The sequence below is a fragment of the Gymnoscopelus braueri genome (genome assembly GCF_963280865.1).
Source record: "Gymnoscopelus braueri genome assembly, chromosome: 16".
In the NCBI taxonomy this organism is placed as follows: Eukaryota; Metazoa; Chordata; class Actinopteri; order Myctophiformes; family Myctophidae; genus Gymnoscopelus; species Gymnoscopelus braueri.
The window spans coordinates 51,157,599-51,179,282 of record NC_137616.1 but is presented as its reverse complement, the minus strand read 5'-3'; the positions used below and the strand labels follow the sequence as shown (position 1 = coordinate 51,179,282).

At 45.0% G+C, this 21,684-nt stretch overlaps 1 protein-coding gene across 5 annotated transcripts in view; it reads left to right on the top strand.

The window, feature by feature from the left end:
* LOC308103534 (uncharacterized protein) overlaps positions 1-21,684 on the top strand; it is a 73,471-nt gene that overhangs the window by 44,279 nt on the left and 7,508 nt on the right. For 4 of the 5 annotated variants that reach the window (XM_080453547.1, XM_080453546.1, XM_080453543.1 and 1 more), the window contains 3 exons: positions 11,994-12,053; positions 16,346-16,619; positions 19,569-19,632. In XM_080453547.1, coding sequence (XP_080309673.1) covers positions 16,355-16,619; positions 19,569-19,632 — 329 coding nt within the window. In that variant the 5' untranslated portion in view covers positions 11,994-12,053; positions 16,346-16,354. Of the gene's footprint in view, positions 1-11,993; positions 12,054-16,342; positions 16,620-19,568; positions 19,633-21,684 lie in introns of all 5 variants that reach the window. The other variant, XM_080453544.1, reaches the window with a different exon arrangement.

The following is a 21,684-nucleotide window of genomic DNA, read 5'->3' as shown; positions in this document are numbered from 1 at the left end:
TTGGGTTGAGCTTCAGACCAGCATGCCGGAACCGAGTGAGAATGTCTGTGAGGTTCTGTAGGTGACTGTCAAAGTCTCGCCCCATGCAAATGATGTCATCAAGGTAAATAACACATGTGGTCCAATGGAGTCCCCTGAGCACAAGTTCCATAAGTCTTTGGAATGTTGGGGGTGCATTTTTCAGACCCATCGGCATTACCTTGAATTGGAAGAGACCATCACCTGTAGTAAAAGCTGTTTTGGCCCTGTCCGCAGGATCTAGTTCCACTTGCCAATATCCGCTTGACATGTCCATAGTGGAAAAGAACTGAGAGCCTGAGAGTGCATCCAAGCTGTCGTCCACTCTCGGGAGAGGATGTGCATCAGTGATAGTGACTGAGTTGAGTTTACGAAAATCCACACAAAATCTATATGTGCCATCCTTCTTTTTCACCATAACAACAGGACTGGCCCAGGGGCTGTTACTGTCCTCCAAAACGTCCTGTGCCTTAAGCTCCTCCACCTGGCGACGGATTTCCGCTTTCATTTTAGGTGAGGTGCGATAGGCTCTCTGTGAAATGGGAATGTCACAGGTGGTTCTAATAGTGTGTGTGACCATACTTGTCCTTCCAAAGTCATGGGAGTGTTGACTAAACACATCTGAGAAAGATTTAAGAGTGTCTGTCAGGCTCTTGTGTTGAGCACTGGTGAGGTCAGGGTTGGGCAAATCAGGTAGGAAATGTGGGGTGGACCTAGCAGGCACCTGAACATTCACATTGCAGACAGAATTGTCCATCACTGTATACTCCTCACTGCTACAGTCTGACACAGCATGAAATGTCCCTATCTGAGTGCCACTGTGCAGTATGATGTCATCACTGGATGGATTGACTACCTTCACATAAATGGAGCCCTGCTCTGCTTTTGTCACAGTCCATGCAAAGCCTGTAGATGAATTGTCAGTATAGTGTGGCGCAAACACACCTGTGTAGCCATGGGGTGTAAGTCCTTTCAGTGGTGCGCCTAATTTAGCTGTGACCACAATCTCACATAAAGAAGGAACAGTAACAGTGCCAGTAGCACATAGTCAGAGCTTTCTTGAACGTGCGGTCAGCACTATAGTGACCAGAGCAAGGGTCGCCATGGAGACAATTCAGTGTTTCCGTTGTCATTGCAGTGGGAATGAGTACCTGGTACACCTCTGGTTTACCTGGGGCAATAGTAACTTTGCGGCAGAGTATGTCATTACACAGTTCAAGTTTAGGGAATTGCCACCATAACTTCCTCAGTGTCCTACCTTTCACATACCTAAGATAGGGTCGCCTGCGCTGTTCTACCCATGTGTACACTTCAGAGAGAACAGAGTCAGAAAGTTGTTGAGCACGGATATCAAGTCCATTAGCAGACAAACTGTTCTCCAATGACTCTGCACACAACTCAGTTTGATCACACACATTCACTACTGGAGACAAGCACACCTGAGCTAGTGTAGGCTGGCTGTGTGAATGAAGCATAGTATTTGAAGTTGTGAGAGGCGAGTGATTACCTTGTGATACGAGGCCAGCGTCATCCTGAGCCACTGTGCCATGCTGTGACAGGGGAATACGAGACATTGCATCTGCATTGGTGTGTTTCCTGCCCTCTTTATGTACTATTGTCCACTGGTAGGGATCCAACTCCAGAGCCCAACGACCTCTACGCCCGGTGGGGTCATGCGTTGCATCCAGTTTCCGTAGACCAAGGAGTGGGCGGTGGTCAGTGATTATTGTGAATGGATTACAACTCAGATAATGCCGAAAATGTCTGACAGCCCACACTATTGCCCACAGTTCTTTATCATATGTTGACCACTTCTTCTCGTTGTGATTCAGTACATGACTAGCATACGCTATTACACGTTCCTTCCCCTGCTGAATCTGTGCTAGTACTGCACCAACAGCTAGGTTAGACGCATCCGTACCCAGAATGAATGGCTGATCAAAGTTTGGAAATGCCATTATTGGCGGGGAGGTAAGTGCAGTTTTCAGCTCCTTAAACGCAACAGAACACTCCTCTGTCCATTCAAACACCACATCCTTTTGTGTGAGTCTGTGCAAGGGGTGGGCCATGAATGCATATCTGTGCACAAAACGTCTGTAGTACGAGCACAGACCTAGAAAACCCCTTACTTCCGTGGCTGATCTTGGGACAGGCCATTCTTGTACACGTTGACTGTTGGCTGGATCCAGTGCCAGGCCATCTCGTGAGACAATGTGTCCCATGTATTTGACTGCAGGTTTACAGAACTCACATTTCTTTGGGTTGAGCTTCAGACCAGCATGCCGGAACCGAGTGAGAATGTCTGTGAGGTTCTGTAGGTGACTGTCAAAGTCTCGCCCCATGCAAATGATGTCATCAAGGTAAATAACACATGTGGTCCAATGGAGTCCCCTGAGCACAAGTTCCATAAGTCTTTGGAATGTTGGGGGTGCATTTTTCAGACCCATCGGCATTACCTTGAATTGGAAGAGACCATCACCTGTAGTAAAAGCTGTTTTGGCCCTGTCCGCAGGATCTAGTTCCACTTGCCAATATCCGCTTGACATGTCCATAGTGGAAAAGAACTGAGAGCCTGAGAGTGCATCCAAGCTGTCGTCCACTCTCGGGAGAGGATGTGCATCAGTGATAGTGACTGAGTTGAGTTTACGAAAATCCACACAAAATCTATATGTGCCATCCTTCTTTTTCACCATAACAACAGGACTGGCCCAGGGGCTGTTACTGTCCTCCAAAACGTCCTGTGCCTTAAGCTCCTCCACCTGGCGACGGATTTCCGCTTTCATTTTAGGTGAGGTGCGATAGGCTCTCTGTGAAATGGGAATGTCACAGGTGGTTCTAATAGTGTGTGTGACCATACTTGTCCTTCCAAAGTCATGGGAGTGTTGACTAAACACATCTGAGAAAGATTTAAGAGTGTCTGTCAGGCTCTTGTGTTGAGCACTGGTGAGGTCAGGGTTGGGCAAATCAGGTAGGAAATGTGGGGTGGACCTAGCAGGCACCTGAACATTCACATTGCAGACAGAATTGTCCATCACTGTATACTCCTCACTGCTACAGTCTGACACAGCATGAAATGTCCCTATCTGAGTGCCACTGTGCAGTATGATGTCATCACTGGATGGATTGACTACCTTCACATAAATGGAGCCCTGCTCTGCTTTTGTCACAGTCCATGCAAAGCCTGTAGATGAATTGTCAGTATAGTGTGGCGCAAACACACCTGTGTAGCCATGGGGTGTAAGTCCTTTCAGTGGTGCGCCTAATTTAGCTGTGACCACAATCTCACATAAAGAAGGAACAGTAACAGTGCCAGTAGCACATAGTCAGAGCTTTCTTGAACGTGCGGTCAGCACTATAGTGACCAGAGCAAGGGTCGCCATGGAGACAATTCAGTGTTTCCGTTGTCATTGCAGTGGGAATGAGTACCTGGTACACCTCTGGTTTACCTGGGGCAATAGTAACTTTGCGGCAGAGTATGTCATTACACAGTTCAAGTTTAGGGAATTGCCACCATAACTTCCTCAGTGTCCTACCTTTCACATACCTAAGATAGGGTCGCCTGCGCTGTTCTACCCATGTGTACACTTCAGAGAGAACAGAGTCAGAAAGTTGTTGAGCACGGATATCAAGTCCATTAGCAGACAAACTGTTCTCCAATGACTCTGCACACAACTCAGTTTGATCACACACATTCACTACTGGAGACAAGCACACCTGAGCTAGTGTAGGCTGGCTGTGTGAATGAAGCATAGTATTTGAAGTTGTGAGAGGCGAGTGATTACCTTGTGATACGAGGCCAGCGTCATCCTGAGCCACTGTGCCATGCTGTGACAGGGGAATACGAGACATTGCATCTGCATTGGTGTGTTTCCTGCCCTCTTTATGTACTATTGTCCACTGGTAGGGATCCAACTCCAGAGCCCAACGACCTCTACGCCCGGTGGGGTCATGCGTTGCATCCAGTTTCCGTAGACCAAGGAGTGGGCGGTGGTCAGTGATTATTGTGAATGGATTACAACTCAGATAATGCCGAAAATGTCTGACAGCCCACACTATTGCCCACAGTTCTTTATCATATGTTGACCACTTCTTCTCGTTGTGATTCAGTACATGACTAGCATACGCTATTACACGTTCCTTCCCCTGCTGAATCTGTGCTAGTACTGCACCAACAGCTAGGTTAGACGCATCCGTACCCAGAATGAATGGCTGATCAAAGTTTGGAAATGCCATTATTGGCGGGGAGGTAAGTGCAGTTTTCAGCTCCTTAAACGCAACAGAACACTCCTCTGTCCATTCAAACACCACATCCTTTTGTGTGAGTCTGTGCAAGGGGTGGGCCATGAATGCATATCTGTGCACAAAACGTCTGTAGTACGAGCACAGACCTAGAAAACCCCTTACTTCCGTGGCTGATCTTGGGACAGGCCATTCTTGTACACGTTGACTGTTGGCTGGATCCAGTGCCAGGCCATCTCGTGAGACAATGTGTCCCATGTATTTGACTGCAGGTTTACAGAACTCACATTTCTTTGGGTTGAGCTTCAGACCAGCATGCCGGAACCGAGTGAGAATGTCTGTGAGGTTCTGTAGGTGACTGTCAAAGTCTCGCCCCATGCAAATGATGTCATCAAGGTAAATAACACATGTGGTCCAATGGAGTCCCCTGAGCACAAGTTCCATAAGTCTTTGGAATGTTGGGGGTGCATTTTTCAGACCCATCGGCATTACCTTGAATTGGAAGAGACCATCACCTGTAGTAAAAGCTGTTTTGGCCCTGTCCGCAGGATCTAGTTCCACTTGCCAATATCCGCTTGACATGTCCATAGTGGAAAAGAACTGAGAGCCTGAGAGTGCATCCAAGCTGTCGTCCACTCTCGGGAGAGGATGTGCATCAGTGATAGTGACTGAGTTGAGTTTACGAAAATCCACACAAAATCTATATGTGCCATCCTTCTTTTTCACCATAACAACAGGACTGGCCCAGGGGCTGTTACTGTCCTCCAAAACGTCCTGTGCCTTAAGCTCCTCCACCTGGCGACGGATTTCCGCTTTCATTTTAGGTGAGGTGCGATAGGCTCTCTGTGAAATGGGAATGTCACAGGTGGTTCTAATAGTGTGTGTGACCATACTTGTCCTTCCAAAGTCATGGGAGTGTTGACTAAACACATCTGAGAAAGATTTAAGAGTGTCTGTCAGGCTCTTGTGTTGAGCACTGGTGAGGTCAGGGTTGGGCAAATCAGGTAGGAAATGTGGGGTGGACCTAGCAGGCACCTGAACATTCACATTGCAGACAGAATTGTCCATCACTGTATACTCCTCACTGCTACAGTCTGACACAGCATGAAATGTCCCTATCTGAGTGCCACTGTGCAGTATGATGTCATCACTGGATGGATTGACTACCTTCACATAAATGGAGCCCTGCTCTGCTTTTGTCACAGTCCATGCAAAGCCTGTAGATGAATTGTCAGTATAGTGTGGCGCAAACACACCTGTGTAGCCATGGGGTGTAAGTCCTTTCAGTGGTGCGCCTAATTTAGCTGTGACCACAATCTCACATAAAGAAGGAACAGTAACAGTGGGGGACACTGCCACATCCACAAGTTTAGGGGCATACTGATTGGGGCTTACAAATGGCACCACTTGGTTATGAATAATGAGAGACATAATGCGGGTGTCCACAATGACATTATTAGCAACCAGAAAATCCCAGCCTAATATGAGGGGTTTAGAACAGTTCCTAACCACTTGGAGGGCATGCGACATAGGTTGTTGAGCAATACTTAAGTTCACGGACACCGTTCCAATAGAATCCAATGGGTCACCTGTGACGCCAGTGAGGGGAACAAACTGCTTTATAATTGGTTTTCTGCGAAGTGCAGCTGTAGACATTCTGAAGTCCTCACTGATAACTGAAATGTCTGCTCCACTGTCTACAAATGCATGCACAAGGGTGTCTTCTATTACAACTGGAACATATCGTTTGGTCACATCAATACTGGCTAAGGTGTCCTTACTAAGTGAATTAGCAGTAGATACAATAGAATTATCATTTTTTTCTGGGGCCTTGGTGAAGTGAGTAGCTGGCAACTGACCCTCGTTGTCAACTACCTGTAGTTTCCCTGATTAGGGTTGGAGCGCGCTGGAGACTGAAAGCGCACATGACCAGGGCTGGGAGAGCGGTGATGAGGATGTCGGTCCTCGCGGCGGTCAGGAGAGCGGCCACGTCGGTCATAGTCTCGTGGTGAGGGGCTATAGCCACGTGCATAGTGGCCCGATGAGCCTTGACGTGGGTAGGCCCCCTGTCTGTCATCATGTCTTTGGGCCCTGTCAGGAGGGCCCTGCTTATGGTAACGGTCAGGCTCATAATAAGAGTCTCTGTACCTGAATCTGTCAGAAGAGGGATAGCGACTGTTGTGTTGTGCCCCATCAGGAGTGGGGCTGCGAGCATGAGACCTGTAGTCCCACGACTTGCGTTGGTCCTCTTTTCCCTGGCGTTGCACCTGAAGTTGCAATTGATCCATACGATCAGAGAGCTGTTCCAGGGTCCTCTGCATTTTCTTGAAGTCTTCTGAGCTGGCAGACTGAATGCTAAGTGAAGGAGCAGACACTGGCACAGTAGGTGTCAGTGGAGAGACATTGGGCCAGGCAGGTATCTGTGGGAAGGACTGAGTGTGAGGGGAAGACAACACTCTACTAGCCTGATGAGCAGTCTCAATCTGCAATGCAAACTTCAGTGCCTCCTCAAGTGTAGTTACACCTTGTTCATGACAGCGTAGCTGAAGGTATGGCTCAATCCCTGCAATAAATCTCCGAAACTTTTCCCCATCCTTAGCAGCCTTCCCATAGGTGGGGAAAGCCTCCTCCACCAAACGACCAATCTCTGCAGCAAACACTGGAAGGGCCTCACCAGGCAGACGGGGACGTGCATTGATATAACTCTGAAATGTGGAAAGGTAAGCGGTCTGTCCAAAGACAACTTTTAGGTTGTCCTTTGCTAACTTATAATCCTTCTTTGTCGCATCAGGCAGACTGTCCCAATAGCTGAATGCAGCAGCGCCAAGTTGTGTAGGCAGCAATTTTGGCAAAGAGGCGTCATCATGATCAGGGTGAGCTTCCACAGCCACCTCAAAACGCCTGCACCAACGGGAAAAGTCCTCCTTTCCATCTCCCATGAAAACATTTGGCATGGCTCCTTTACATCGTGAACCAGGAGCAGCGTCCAAATGAAATGGCAGTAGATTCCAATTGCTATTGTTGTTATCCATTATTTAGCTGCGCCACAAACGAAATCTAATGTCCACAGTATTACTTTTTTTTTTTCAACTTATTCACTTTCACTACTTCAGTTCTATACAGTCCATAAATCCTTGTTTCACCCCCTTACCGACCGACACAAGAACTTCTTCCGGAATTTGGTCAAAAGAAGGGTGATCTAAGCACTTGTATTCCAGGTAGACGTAGCCACGGTGATCTTCCAGAACGTAGACGGAGCCGCGGTGATATTCTGCGGAGTACTTGTTTCTGTATCTCCGCGAAAAACAAAACTTGTCCGAAAACAAGCAGTCCACATCCGCTGCCACCAGTGTAATCCTGAAGGTTACTTGCTTAATTTATGATTTAAGACGTAGTGAAAATGAGACACGGAGACAGGAATTTCATTCAACTCTCTTTGTTGATCCAAAGCATTCCCTCCATTTCAGTCTACACGTCACAACTGGTGTCACCTCCTCAAAGGTCCGACTATATTCCAAAACCCCAATATATGTTCCACTTATCTTACAGTGTGAGGTAATGCCCAAATCATTCCCATTATTATCAAAACCTCCAACAAAGATAAATCCCCTTACACTAGCAACAGGAAGAGGCTTTTTGTGGTTTTACATCCTGTATGTGAGCTGCACACGCTATCTGACATACTGTCTATATTTTTGACTGATTATTGAGAAAATATCCATATTTTGAGAGATTAGAGGTTACATGCACACATGTAAGCGTCAATCATTCGATTTTCTCATTTATTTAACATGATATTAATAATTAAATTTACTCATATAAATGTAATTGCTGATAATATACAGTTTAATAGCTTTTAACTGAATTATGATGCTCACTTATAAGACAAACAGAGTCATGGGGGGGGGGGGGTCTTCCCCTTCCCCTGATAAACCACAAATCATGTGTTGTCTAGACGTTTCTAGAAGACAGAAAACTGAGAAAAATAAATAATGAACTGAAATCTCAGCCTGTTGTACTGGGAGCTGACCAGTACAACACTGACTGGGGCATACCAAAGACTCCGTCCCCCCGCTCCCCCCCCCCCCCCCCCCTGTTGCCACATGCACACACACACACACACACACACACACACACACACACACACACACACACACACACACACACACACACCTCCGCACGCACACTCATGTCTGGCAGTCTGGGGAAGTTCAATAAGACCGTATTCTCACGAGAGCATCAGCAGGCTTTTTCTCCTGCACCTCGTTCACATGGAAGGTAAAAAAAAATACTTTGTACATTTCTCCATGTTGAGATGAAACATATTTGGTGTCAGATCTATTCTGTGGGTGACAGTTGGCTGCGCCGGTTGCTTGAAACTCCCTTCAACAGCCGATCTTCACCCTGTGTGTAGGTTTATTATCTAAAACATTTTGGACCTACCAAATTTAGACTGGCCTTTATTTAAGGCTCAATGAGATCTAAATGGAACATTCTCTTTAAAAAAAAAAGAACCTAAATAATAAATATTTTTTTACAACAAGCCCAAATTATGGCATTGGTAAATCTGATCAGACCGACATGAAACCTTCCTAGATTTTAATTATATTATTATTTTATATTTTCATTAAAAAAATGTGAGTACACATTTGTAATCCCACCATAAACTGAGCAAATAAAGGGAAGCTTTTAAACTTCCAAAAAGCCACATTTCTGAGTTAGTACTACAAAGGTAAATGGACTAGGTTTCTTTGGAAGGACATCTGAATTCCACACGACAGCTGCAACACAACTGATAAAAACTTCACATACTGTAGGTAGAGAATGTAGCTGAATAGTGAATGTAGCTGAATTGTGAATGTAGCTGAATAGTGAATGTAGCTGAATTGTGAATGTAGCTGAATAGTGAATGTAGCTGAATTGTGAATGTAGCTGAATTGTGTAACTAAACTTAGGACAAACCCAGAGTTGCTCCAAATAGTATATGATGAGAGTTGGTTATACCGTCACTTGGCACTTGTGTACCACGTACTGTGTGTATAGGGTACCACGGTGCAGAGGGGGCACCACGGTGCAGAGGGGGCACCACGGTGCAGAAGGGGTACCACGGTGCAGAGGGGGCACCACGGTGCAGAGGGGGTACCACGGTGCAGAGGGGGTACCACGGTGCAGAGGGGGTACCACGGTGCAGAGGGGGCACCACGGTGCAGAGGGGGCACCACGGTGCAGAGGGGGTACCACGGTACAGAGGGGGCACCACGGTGCAGAGGGGGCACCACGGTGCAGAGGGGGTACCACGGTGCAGAGGGGGTACCACGGTGCAGAGGGGGCACCACGGAACAGAGGGGGCACCACGGTGCAGAGGGGGCACCACGGTGCAGAGGAAGGCACTACAATGACCCAAGCCGTCATCATAATAACTAAATTATTAATTATTTAGTTTAACCCCTATGCCTTGCTAAAACGTAGGGAGTGTTAAGTAGATTTGTATTTTGAAAGATATTCCCCCCGCCATTATTTTCATAAAGTAGTTCTTGCTTAAATTATATTTTGATGTAATTATCACATTACAATATCAACCCTTTAGATGCCAGTTTTGACACGGGCATAGGCCCCTAGGCCTATGCCCGGGAAATAGCTATTACACCGTAATACGAGAAAAATAAAAATGTGAATAAAATAAGGTTCAATATGCAACTATTATCAATACATGGTTTTCATTATAAAGATCATCACAACAGGTAGGCCTGGCTATTGCAGATCCAAATTCTCAAAAAAGAACAGTAATTTAGACAGCATTACAGGCAGATCGATTCCAACATGATACCCTGCACATGAATGAGTCATTTAACAAACAAAGGTAACAGCTCAAATAATGTCATAACATAACATGTGCAAAAGCCCACGTCCTCCTCCGTTGATTATAGCCTACTACTACAGCATGAGACAATGGGGCTTGCACTTGAAAATGTCTATAATTGAATAGTTGAATCTCTCTCAAATGCTAGGAGGCATAGCACATTGTTGGTGACTCATTTTGTTTGTGTTTCCTACTGAGGTGTTGTTGAGGGTGTGAATTGCCCACTTGCCCACCCCAGTCATCTTTTACTAAGCATTGAGCGATTTATCACTGTGGGCGACTGTATGTGTATAGATAGATAAAGGTCTGTTTAAGTGCTTGTAGATTTGCTAGTTTTTAAGATAACTGATTCAGTGTATATTGATCAAATAAAGAGATGGAGTGCTACTTGGGAGAGATAGATAAGATCTATTCATATGCTTGTACTGTAGATTTATATTGGTCAAATAGAGATGCTTAGATTGTTGTTTTATGCAAATGTTTTTTATTCTGTACTGTAGCACGTTACTCTGTTGGGGCGGGGGGAGCAGGATGTGACTGACACACATGGCTAATATGAATACCCAATGATTTTAGCATTAAATGAGCTCCGGGTTCAGTACAGGTCTGTAGACCCGGCCGGACCGAGTCTAATACATTTGAATCTTCCTTGGTTCGTTTCGGACCGAGTCCAGTTTGCCTCGGTCCCGTTTCGGACCGGGTCCTGTAATTTGGAATGTTTTCTCGGGTCCTTTCAGATCGTTCCAATTATCCACGGGTCCGTTTCGGTTCGGATCCCATTTTTTGGACCCACGTTACACTCTAGTCAGTAACATGGTCAGTATTGATCAGTGTCATGGTCAGTATGTCAGTATCATGCCAGTATCATGTCAGTAGAGACACAGACAGACAGACAGACAGACAGACAGACAGACAGACAGCTGTTGCAAAATGTGAAACATGAGATAAGAATGATTTAAAAATAAAATATGAAGTTATATATAATACAGCTTTCAGTATGAAAATAAGTGCACCAAAGTTCACACGTTTAGTCGTCACACTTTTACCTAAACGACAAACAGCTCTGTAGATTACACACCTTTACCTAAATGTTGACAAACAGCTCTGTGTGTTATCCACAGAGCTGTTTGTCAACATTTGGTAAAGGTGTGTAATCGACAGAGCTGTTTGTCAACATTTAGGTAAAGGTGTGTAATCCACAGAGCTGTTTGTCAACATTTAGGTAAAGGTGTGTAATCCACAGAGCTGTTTGTCAACTTTTAGGTAAAGGTGTGTAATCCACAGAGCTGTTTGTCAACTTTTAGGTAAAGGTGTGTAATCCACAGAGCTGTTTGTCAACATTTAGGTAAAGGTGTGTAATCCACGGAGCTGTTTGTCAACTTTTAGGTAAAGGTGTGTAATCGACAGAGCTGTTTGTCAACATTTAGGTAAAGGTGTGTAATCCACAGAGATGTTTGTCAACATTTAGGTAAAGGTGTGTAATCCACGGAGCTGTTTGTCAACTTTTAGGTAAAGGTGTGTAATCGACAGAGATGTTTGTCAACATTTAGGTAAAGGTGTGTAATCCACAGAGCTGTTTGTCAACATTTAGGTAAAGGTGTGTAATCCACGGAGCTGTTTGTCAACATTTGGTAAAGGTGTGTAATCGACAGAGCTGTTTGTCAACATTTAGGTAAAGGTGTGTAATCCACAGAGCTGTTTGTCAACATTTGGTAAAGGTGTGTAATCGACAGAGCTGTTTGTCAACATTTAGGTAAAGGTGTGTAATCCACAGAGCTGTTTGTCAACATTTAGGTAAAGGTGTGTAATCCACAGAGCTGTTTGTTAACATTTAGGTAAAGGTGTGTAATCCACAGAGATGTTTGTCAACATTTAGGTAAAGGTGTGTAATCCACGGAGCTGTTTGATACTTCACTGAGGGAAGAGCATCAAACAGGTATGAATGAATCCACTTCACAACATTCATCTCTTTACCTTTTTACTGCTGTCTTTTTACTGTCTGTCTGTCTGTCTGTCTGTCTGTCTGTCTGTCTGTCTGTCTGTCTCTCTGTCTCTCTGTCTCTCTGTCTGTCTGTCTGTTTGTTTGTCTGTCTCTCTGTATGTCTGTATGTCCCCACACACACACACACACACGCTCACACACACACACACACACACACACACACACACACACACACACATACACACACACACACACACACACACACACACACACACACACACACACACACACACACACACACACACACACACACACACACATGATTGATTTTAAGGTCTAATTTGCTTTTAAATCTTTAAATGTGTTGTTAAACTATATAGTGGAGTGCTACGTCATATGCACGTGCACCCCCTCATGCATACACGCGCACGTGAGCGACCGCCAATTAAGTTAATCTCTTTAATTTAGGCCTATTTATTAACCCACAATATATTGTGTGTGTGTGTGTGTGTGTGTGTGTGTGTGTGTGTGTGTGTGTGTGTGTGTGTGTGTGTGTGTGTGTGTGTGTGTGTGTGTGTGTGTGTGTGCGCTCGCGCGCGTGCGGCCTCGCGTCTTTTATGTTTTGCTTCTGCTTTCTTAGATCTGTTCTTATTGGTGTGATGGTTTTTATGCAAACGTTTATTGTAGAACTTTGAGATTTGTCCAAATGTGAAATGCTATATTTATATATCACAACAGTGGTTCTCAACCTTTTCAGGCCGTGACCCCCCAAGATGATAATATTTGAACTGGGGACCCCCCAAAATTATCATGGTTGAACTGGGGACCCCCCAAAATAATCATGTTTGAACTGGGGACCCCCCCCACCCTGATAAGCACTTGGAATATAGGAGTTGAGGCATTCAATATAGTTTGACTCGTTTCCTCAGATGAATATTGTGAAAATAGCAGATCTAAGCGTTGCGAGGCGTTGTGAGCTTTTAGATCTGCTATCTCCACATGTTTTGACCCTTTCTTATATTATTAGACAATTTGGCCAATGTTTGACCAGTTTTCATATTATAGTTTGTTGATTACCTTTGATGCAATAACGGTATTTTACATTTCTATTTGTTTTAAAAAGGTTGAGTCCTTAATAAATGGACACTTCCTTGTCATCTGGGGACCCACCCCTCAAAAAAGAAAAATCTTGTGGGGGTCCCGACCCACAGGTTGAGAACCACTATAGCATAGTACAGTATAGTAGGTATCCCCAAAAAAAACGTTGGCACCCTACTATTAGTCCAGTCAATCTAAGTGTTACGACCATCTAGGATAAAAAGTAGTAACATAAACAACAACTGAATTATACTGAAATGTTTTATTATTTCAACTGCAGCAGTTTTAACATGATATTGTCACATAATATTAAATTCAGGGTGTTTTGTACAATAGTACAAAACATCCTATACTAAACCTCTAACTTAAATGCAAAAGGACTCAAAGCTACATGGTTTGGTGGGGGATTCTCCGCTGCTTTACAGCTGCCATGGGATAGAGCTGGAGACAGAGAAGGGCTAGTAGCCACAGCCAATCAGCGGCCAGGCCATTAGCAGAGCCACAGGTGTCAGTCCATTTGACCATCAGCACCAGCACACCAACACAACTCAGAGGAACAGAAAACAAATGATACAAACATACAAGCAGTACAAATAAAACTAAATACAAAATATGCAAATAACACAGACTAAAATAAGTCTGGCCGTAACAATAAGCTAAAAAATGGCCCAACCCAGGAGAAATTGCAATAGTAATGTGATATAGTTTTTGTCGGTCCTAATAGAGCACCAAAGTCCTGACGTCACTACCAGTAGAGGGCGCTTTTCACAGGTTCCCTGGCTTTACTTTTTGTGTTGATATCCTCATTGGGGAATCTTAGATCTCTTCATATAAGAACTGTGTTCCAAAAATAATAACGCCACACCGGCGATTTTACTCATATGGATGTGAAACATCGACTGAAGGTGTAAATGTACACATTTACCCAAAGAGTAACACAATATAAACACTAGAAACGAGTCAAACAACCCAAAGACTACATTTCCCATGAACACGGCTGTTGTGGGGACAGTGATTTCAGACCTGGAAGTAGTAGTTCTTAAGACTTTTTAGGCAGAATTCATTAATTTAAACTTGTCATACATGATTATAAACATTTATAACAAGTGTTATAAGTGCATTATAATGCATTACAAATGCACTTATAATGCATTATAGACCCGGCCTTAATATATTCATATATAGTCTTAATGTAACTTCAACTAAAACTTGTGTTCACACATCCAAAAAAAGAATCAAATATGAATGAATATCATAAACGATGCAGAGCCACGCCCCCTGACAAAAACGCCAGGGTGGTGTGTTTATGTTTGGAACACAGTATATGACGTGATCTAAGATTCCCAAATGGGGATTTCAACACAAAAAATAAAGCCACAAACCTGTGAAACAGCGCCCTCTAGTGGCAGTGACATCAGACTTCAGTGCTCTATACCCTCGTACATCATATATTAAACGTTGTCCTTCATGGATTTAGTGGAACAAGGACAAAACCGAAGTTTTGAGGTTTTAGAGTGGAACGGCCTTGGTAAAAGGGTGTAAAGTGCTTTACAGAGCAAAAAAACACAAAAATAAAATACAAAATAAAACAGTGGCAAAAAAAAAAATGGCATAGAAATAATGGCTAAAACAATACATAACAGGCAGTGAGCAAAACAGTAAAGACATGAATAACAACACAGAGATTTAGAAGAGAAAAAATTAGAAAAACATATTTGGGGTCAATCCTTCCAATAAAACACTTTTAGAGAGGATATTTGTCTCTGCCAGGTGGGACCGAGACTATGATTTGCCCCCTGTCCGTCCGTCCGTCCATCCGTCTGTCCGTCCGTCCGTCCGTCCGTCCGTCCGTCCGTCCGTCCGTCCGTCCGTCCGTGTGTGTCCGTCTGTCGAAAACAACCTACATTCAACTGCCCATAACTATGGAATGGATGATCGCGGCGACACACAGGAGTGGTCCGTTTTCAACAAAATGCCTCAAATCATGTGTGATTTCCGTGAAACTTTTGCACGCATATTGCCACCAGGCCAAGGAAGTAATACCACCCTACACTTTTTCAAATCAGCCTCAAGGTGCTTTACAATGCCGATTTGTGTTTTTACCTATAACTGGACCGATCGGTGTGAAACTTTGCACACACACTCCCTAGAGGCCAAGGAAAAACCTCTGCCATGCATTTTTTAGATCAGCAATTTATAGCACCACCAGGAGGCTGACTTTTGCAAAGACATTTTTTATATTACTCCTACAGATTTTGTCCAAACATCACACGAATCGGTACACATCAAGTCATCAAGACGGATCTGTGTGATTTTTCATATTCCATATCCTGATTGGCTAAGATTGGCATCTAATGTTTTCAGGAGTGGCTCGCTTTGAACAACATTCCTCAAATCATGAACGCAGCTTCTGATTGGCGTTAAACTTTGCACACACATTCCCACTAGGTCGAGGAAGAAATGCCACCCTTTTCACATAGGACTAATATAGCGCCACCAGCAGGCCGACTTTTGCAAAACACATTAAGATTGGCATCTAAAGTTTGCAGGAGTGGTCCGTTTTTCTAGTTTAATGTCTTAGTTTAATGTCGTATGTAGCAAATACCAACAGAAGCATATTGGGGGATTTTGGCAATTCTTTGGGAGGCGCTACCCACACGTTTAGCTGTGTTGCTCATTCCACGATTGCACGATCCTTGTTATACCTCGTTGTAACGGTGACTAATCAATGATAAAAACATCAAATACAATACCAATTGGTATTATTGAAATGGAGAAATAACCGACCAAGTTTAAGTTTCTGAACTTTTTGTGAGGAGTTTATTTTACAATGCGTTATGATACATTATAGCACTTCTCTATGTGCCTTTATAACTGACTAAGTTATGGTAGTTATAATGTTATGGTAGTTATAATGTGCTGTTCCACTGAGCATAATAATGCATTATGACCGGCACTTATAATACACTATTAAGGATGTTATAAGTTGTCATACATGATTATAAACATTTATAACAAGTGTTATAAGCGCATTATAATGCATTACAAATGCACTTATAATGCATTATAGACCCGGCCTTAATATATTCATATAAAGTCTTAATGTAACTTCAACTAAAACTTGTGTTCACACATCCAAACAAATTCAAGAATGAAGCTGAGACGTTAACATCATCTGTTTGTAGCAGGAATCCACTATGTCGAAAACAACAGCTATGTTGGAAACTTTGAAGGAGCTGGTAACCAGTGAGTTCAATGACTTCAAGTGGCAACTTCAACAAACTGGAAATGTCAAAGATCTCCCGGCGCTCTCAAAGGCAGCTCTGGAGAATGCTGAGAGGAAAGACACCGTCGACCGGATGGTAGGGACCTACGCCAAAGAAGCAGATGAGGTCCTGGTGCATGTTCTGAAGAAGATCTGTAGGCTTGATCTGGCGGAGAAGTTTGAAAACACACTCAAAGGTAGGTGAAGAGATGGTAGAGATGTTAATGTTGTATTAAAACACCCCTGTAGATTGTAGGGAGTGTGTGTAAGGACTATTAACTGATGTTCTAACTTCATGAAGTGAATAACACAAACATACAAATCATGCAGGTTTAGTCTGGTTTATTTTGATCATCTTCAACCGTATCCATACATTACATACAGTAGCATCATTTAAAATGTAACATAGTTTAAGGTGATCGAAAAGAAATAGACTGAAGCTATAAGCTTCTATCAATGTTATAGCATATTTGTACCTCCACCTCAACCCCTAGCACTCACCTCTTCAGACTCTACCTCACCCCCTAGCACTCACCTCTTCAGACTCTACCTCACCCCCTAGCACTCACCTCTTCAGACTCTACCTCACCCCCTAGCACTCACCTCTTCAGACTCCACCTCACCCCCTAGCACTCACCTCTTCAGACTCCACCTCACCCCCTAGCAATCACCTCTTCAGACTCCACCTCACCCCCTAGCACTCACCTCTTCAGACTCCACCTCACCCCCTAGCACTCACCTCTTCACACTCCACCTCAACCCCTAGCACTCACCTCTTCAGACTCCACCTCACCCCCTAGCACTCACCTCTTCAGACTCCACCTCACCCCCTAGCACTCACCTCTTCAGACCCCGCCTCACCCCCTAGCACTCACCTCTTCAGACTCCACCTCACCCCCTAGCACTCACCTCTTCAGACCCTGTCTCACCCCCTAGCACTCACCTCTTCAGACTACACCTCACCCCCTAGCACTCACCTCTTCAGACTACACCTCACCCCCTAGCACTCACCTCTTCAGACTACACCTCACCCCCTAGCACTCACCTCTTCAGACTACACCTCACCCCCTAGCACTCACCTCTTCAGACTACACCTCACCCCCTAGCACTCACCTCTTCAGACTACACCTCACCCCCTAGCACTCACCTATTCAGAGTACACCTCACCCCCTAGCACTCACCTCTTCAGACTACACCTCACCCCCTAGCACTCACCTCTTCAGACCCCGCCTCACCCCCTAGCACTCACCTCTTCAGACTCTACCTCACCCCCTAGCACTCACCTCTTCAGACTCTACCTCACCCCCTAGCACTCACCTCTTCAGACTCCACCTCACCCCCTAGCACTCACCTCTTCAGACTCCACCTCACCCCCTAGCAATCACCTCTTCAGACTCCACCTCACCCCCTAGCACTCACCTCTTCAGACTCCACCTCACCCCCTAGCACTCACCTCTTCACACTCCACCTCAACCCCTAGCACTCACCTCTTCAGACTCCACCTCACCCCCTAGCACTCACCTCTTCAGACTCCACCTCACCCCCTAGCACTCACCTCTTCAGACCCCGCCTCACCCCCTAGCACTCACCTCTTCAGACTCCACCTCACCCCCTAGCACTCACCTCTTCAGACCCTGTCTCACCCCCTAGCACTCACCTCTTCAGACTACACCTCACCCCCTAGCACTCACCTCTTCAGACTACACCTCACCCCCTAGCACTCACCTCTTCAGACTACACCTCACCCCCTAGCACTCACCTCTTCAGACTACACCTCACCCCCTAGCACTCACCTCTTCAGACTACACCTCACCCCCTAGCACTCACCTCTTCAGACTACACCTCACCCCCTAGCACTCACCTATTCAGAGTACACCTCACCCCCTAGCACTCACCTCTTCAGACTACACCTCACCCCCTAGCACTCACCTCTTCAGACCCCGCCTCACCCCCTAGCACTCACCTCTTCAGACTCCACCTCACCCCCTAGCACTCACCTCTTCAGACTACACCTCACCCCCTAGCACTCACCTCTTCAGACTACACCTCACCCCCTAGCACTCACCTCTTCAGAGTACACCTCACCCCCTAGCACTCACCTATTCAGAGTACACCTCACCCCCTAGCACTCACCTCTTCAGACTACACCTCACCCCCTAGCACTCACCTCTTCAGACTACACCTCACCCCCTAGCACTCACCTCTTCAGACCCCCCCCCCCCCAGAACATATTTGAACATCTAAAACATCTAGGAAAATGTAATATCATTGTCAAGATGGTGTCCAAGATGGCTGCTGGAAGCTTATAATGGCTATAGGCCTATCTCAGTTAATATTCAACCTAGGAAGGTGGTTATGGTGTCTGAACCTAGGTTTCAGGGTTCAAGAAACAGGACTGAATCAGTGGCATTACCATCAGTTAATTATGTATTCATCAACGAGGAAGTGCCTTGTTTTGGTCACGGTATGTTCTGTGTGCATTCTGTTTTATTCTCTAAATACTTTTATTAATACTAAATGAGGGAAAAGATAGAGCAAAGTCCACTGTTAAATCTACTGTTGAATGGGTGGTGGTCCACTGTTAAATCTACTGTTAAATGGGTGGTGGTACACTGTTAAATCTACTGTTGAATGGGTGGTGGTACACTGTTAAAACTACTATTCAATGAGTACGCTGTTAAATCTGCTGTTGAATGGGTGGTGGTACACTGTTAAAACTACTATTCAATGAGTACGCTGTTAAATCTGCTGTTGAATGGGTGGTGGTACACTGTTAAATCTACAGTTGAATATGTGGTGGTACACTGTTAAATCTACTGTTGAATGGGTGGTGGGTACACTGCTAAATCTGCTGTTGAATGGGTGGTGGTACACTGTTAAATGTACTGTTGAATGGACGGTGGGTACACTGTTAAATCTACTGTTGAATGGGTGGTAGTACACTGTTAAATCTACTGTTGAATGGGCGGTGGGTACACTGTTAAATCTACTGTTGAATGGGCGGTGGGTACACTGTTAAACACTGAAAACCCTTTTGTGTGTGTGTGTGTGTGTGTGTGTGTGTGTGTGTGTGTGTGTGTGTGTGTGTGTGTGTGTGTGTGTGTGTGTGTGTGTGTGTGTGTGTGTGTGTGTGTGTGTGTGTGAAGGTCTAAAGGAAAAAGAGGAGGGGGTCGTGGCCTCTAAAACCAGCGTGTCTGAACAACCTGAGGGGTAAGTAATCTGTAGTGGACAGTAACAAAGTGCATTTCATTGAATACATTTCAAAGACAAATATTGTAGGCCTACAGTATTTTTGACTCAAACATAAACAATACATTATTAATTAACCACTTAATTCCTATTTTTATAGAGAAAATAGACAATCTACAAGCTCAAAATGCGTTGCATGTTTTCACTGTTATTATTATAATTTTTTGGAAAATGTGACAGTAATTTAAAAATGTAGTCGAGTAATATTTGACAGGGGTATCTATACTTTGATAAGTAGTACTGGGGTTGAGTACTTTGTCCGTAATTGAACATGTAAAGGTAGCTCTCCGACACGCCCATGTCGGCGGCGGTAAGTGTTGTGGTAAGCATCTGTTGCTGAAAATCTGCTGTTGAATGGGAGGTGGGTACACTGTTAAATCTACTGTTGAATGGGTGGTGGTACACTGTTAAATCTACTGTTGAGTGGGTGGTGGTACACTGATAAATCTACTGTTGAGTGGGTGGTGGTACACTGATAAATCTACTGTTGAGTGGGTGGTGGTACACTGTTAAATCTACTGTTGAGTGGGTGGTGGTACACTGTTAAATCTACTGTTGAGTGGGTGGTGGTACACTGTTAAATCTACTGTTGAGTGGGTGGTGGTACACTGTTAAATCTACTGTTGAGTGGGTGGTGGTACACTGATAAATCTACTGTTGAGTGGGTGGTGGTACACTGTTAAATCTACTGTTGAATGGGTGGTGGGTACACTGTTAAATCTGCTGTTGAATGGGTGGTGGTACACTGTTAAATCTACTGTTGAATGGGTGGTGGGTACACTGTTAAATCTGCTGTTGAATGGGTGGTGGGTACACTGTTAAATCTACTGTTGAATGGGTGGTGGTACACTGTTAAATCTACTGTTGAATGGGCAGTGGGTACACTGTTAAATCTACTGTTGAATGGGTGGTGGGTACACTGTTAAAATCTGCTGTTGAATGAGTGGCGGTTCACTGTTAAATCTGCTGTTGAATGAGTGGTGTAAGGGTGGTGGAACTTGAGTCTGTTTGGAGGCTCTGTTTCCACTGTAGTGTTGTGCAGGATATGCCAGTCATGTATCTGAGCTTTCCTTGCTAGCTTGATGGTAGCAGCCTCTCGTCGGAAGCCGGCCGGGGCAATTCCTGCAAGGACTGGCAGGTAGGACATAGGAGTGGGCTTCAGGCAGCCAGTTAAGATTCTGAGTGAGTTGTTGATGGTGTATACCTTTTTGACATGTGGGCTCCGACATCAGGCTGGGGCACAGTATTCAGCTGCAGAGAAGACCAGGGCTTGAGTGGGAATTGGTAGTGTATTGGCTGAAGCTCCCCAGGTCGTACCAGTGAGACACCAGTGTCACCTTGGCCCTCACGTCTTCAAGGTGTTGATTGAAGGACAGTGTTCTATCCAAGTGTACCCGAGGTACTTTGGGGCTTGTTGGAACTCCAGGCACTTGCTGTCAACAAACACATTCATTTCCCTTTTTGCTTCTCTGTTGTTGAGGTGGTATGCCACCAACACCATCTTGCCTGTGCTGAGCTGCAGGCGCCACCTGCGGAGGTAAGTAACCAAGATGCCCGTGTCCTGGTTGTGACCACCATCGCCTTCCAGATTAGTCGTCGTAGCATAATGGCCATGTCATCTGGATACCCATACTTCCTTGATGTTGTCTCCGGTAGGTTGTTTGTTGGCAAATGGCCTCTCTGAGCTCAGCTGTTGTGAAGTCTCCTGAAAGGTTTGCATTGGCACTAGCCGCCCTGGAGAGGGAAGAACCTTCTCGCGATGTCAGGCGGGCGAAGTTCTTTTCTGCTCCAGGGAACTGGCCGTTCTTGAGGAGCTGGGATGCGGCGGCATCTGCTGTCACAGAACATGTGGAGGGGGTTATTTTTCTACCAGTCAGCTAGTTGATGGTCTGCCACGCTTTGTAGCTGGAGTGGGTGAAATCCACTGACTCCGATGCCGATGCGACAGTTGTGTGTTTCAGTTGTGTGTTTCAGATTTAATTTATATCATATAATGTGTGTGTGTGTGTGTGT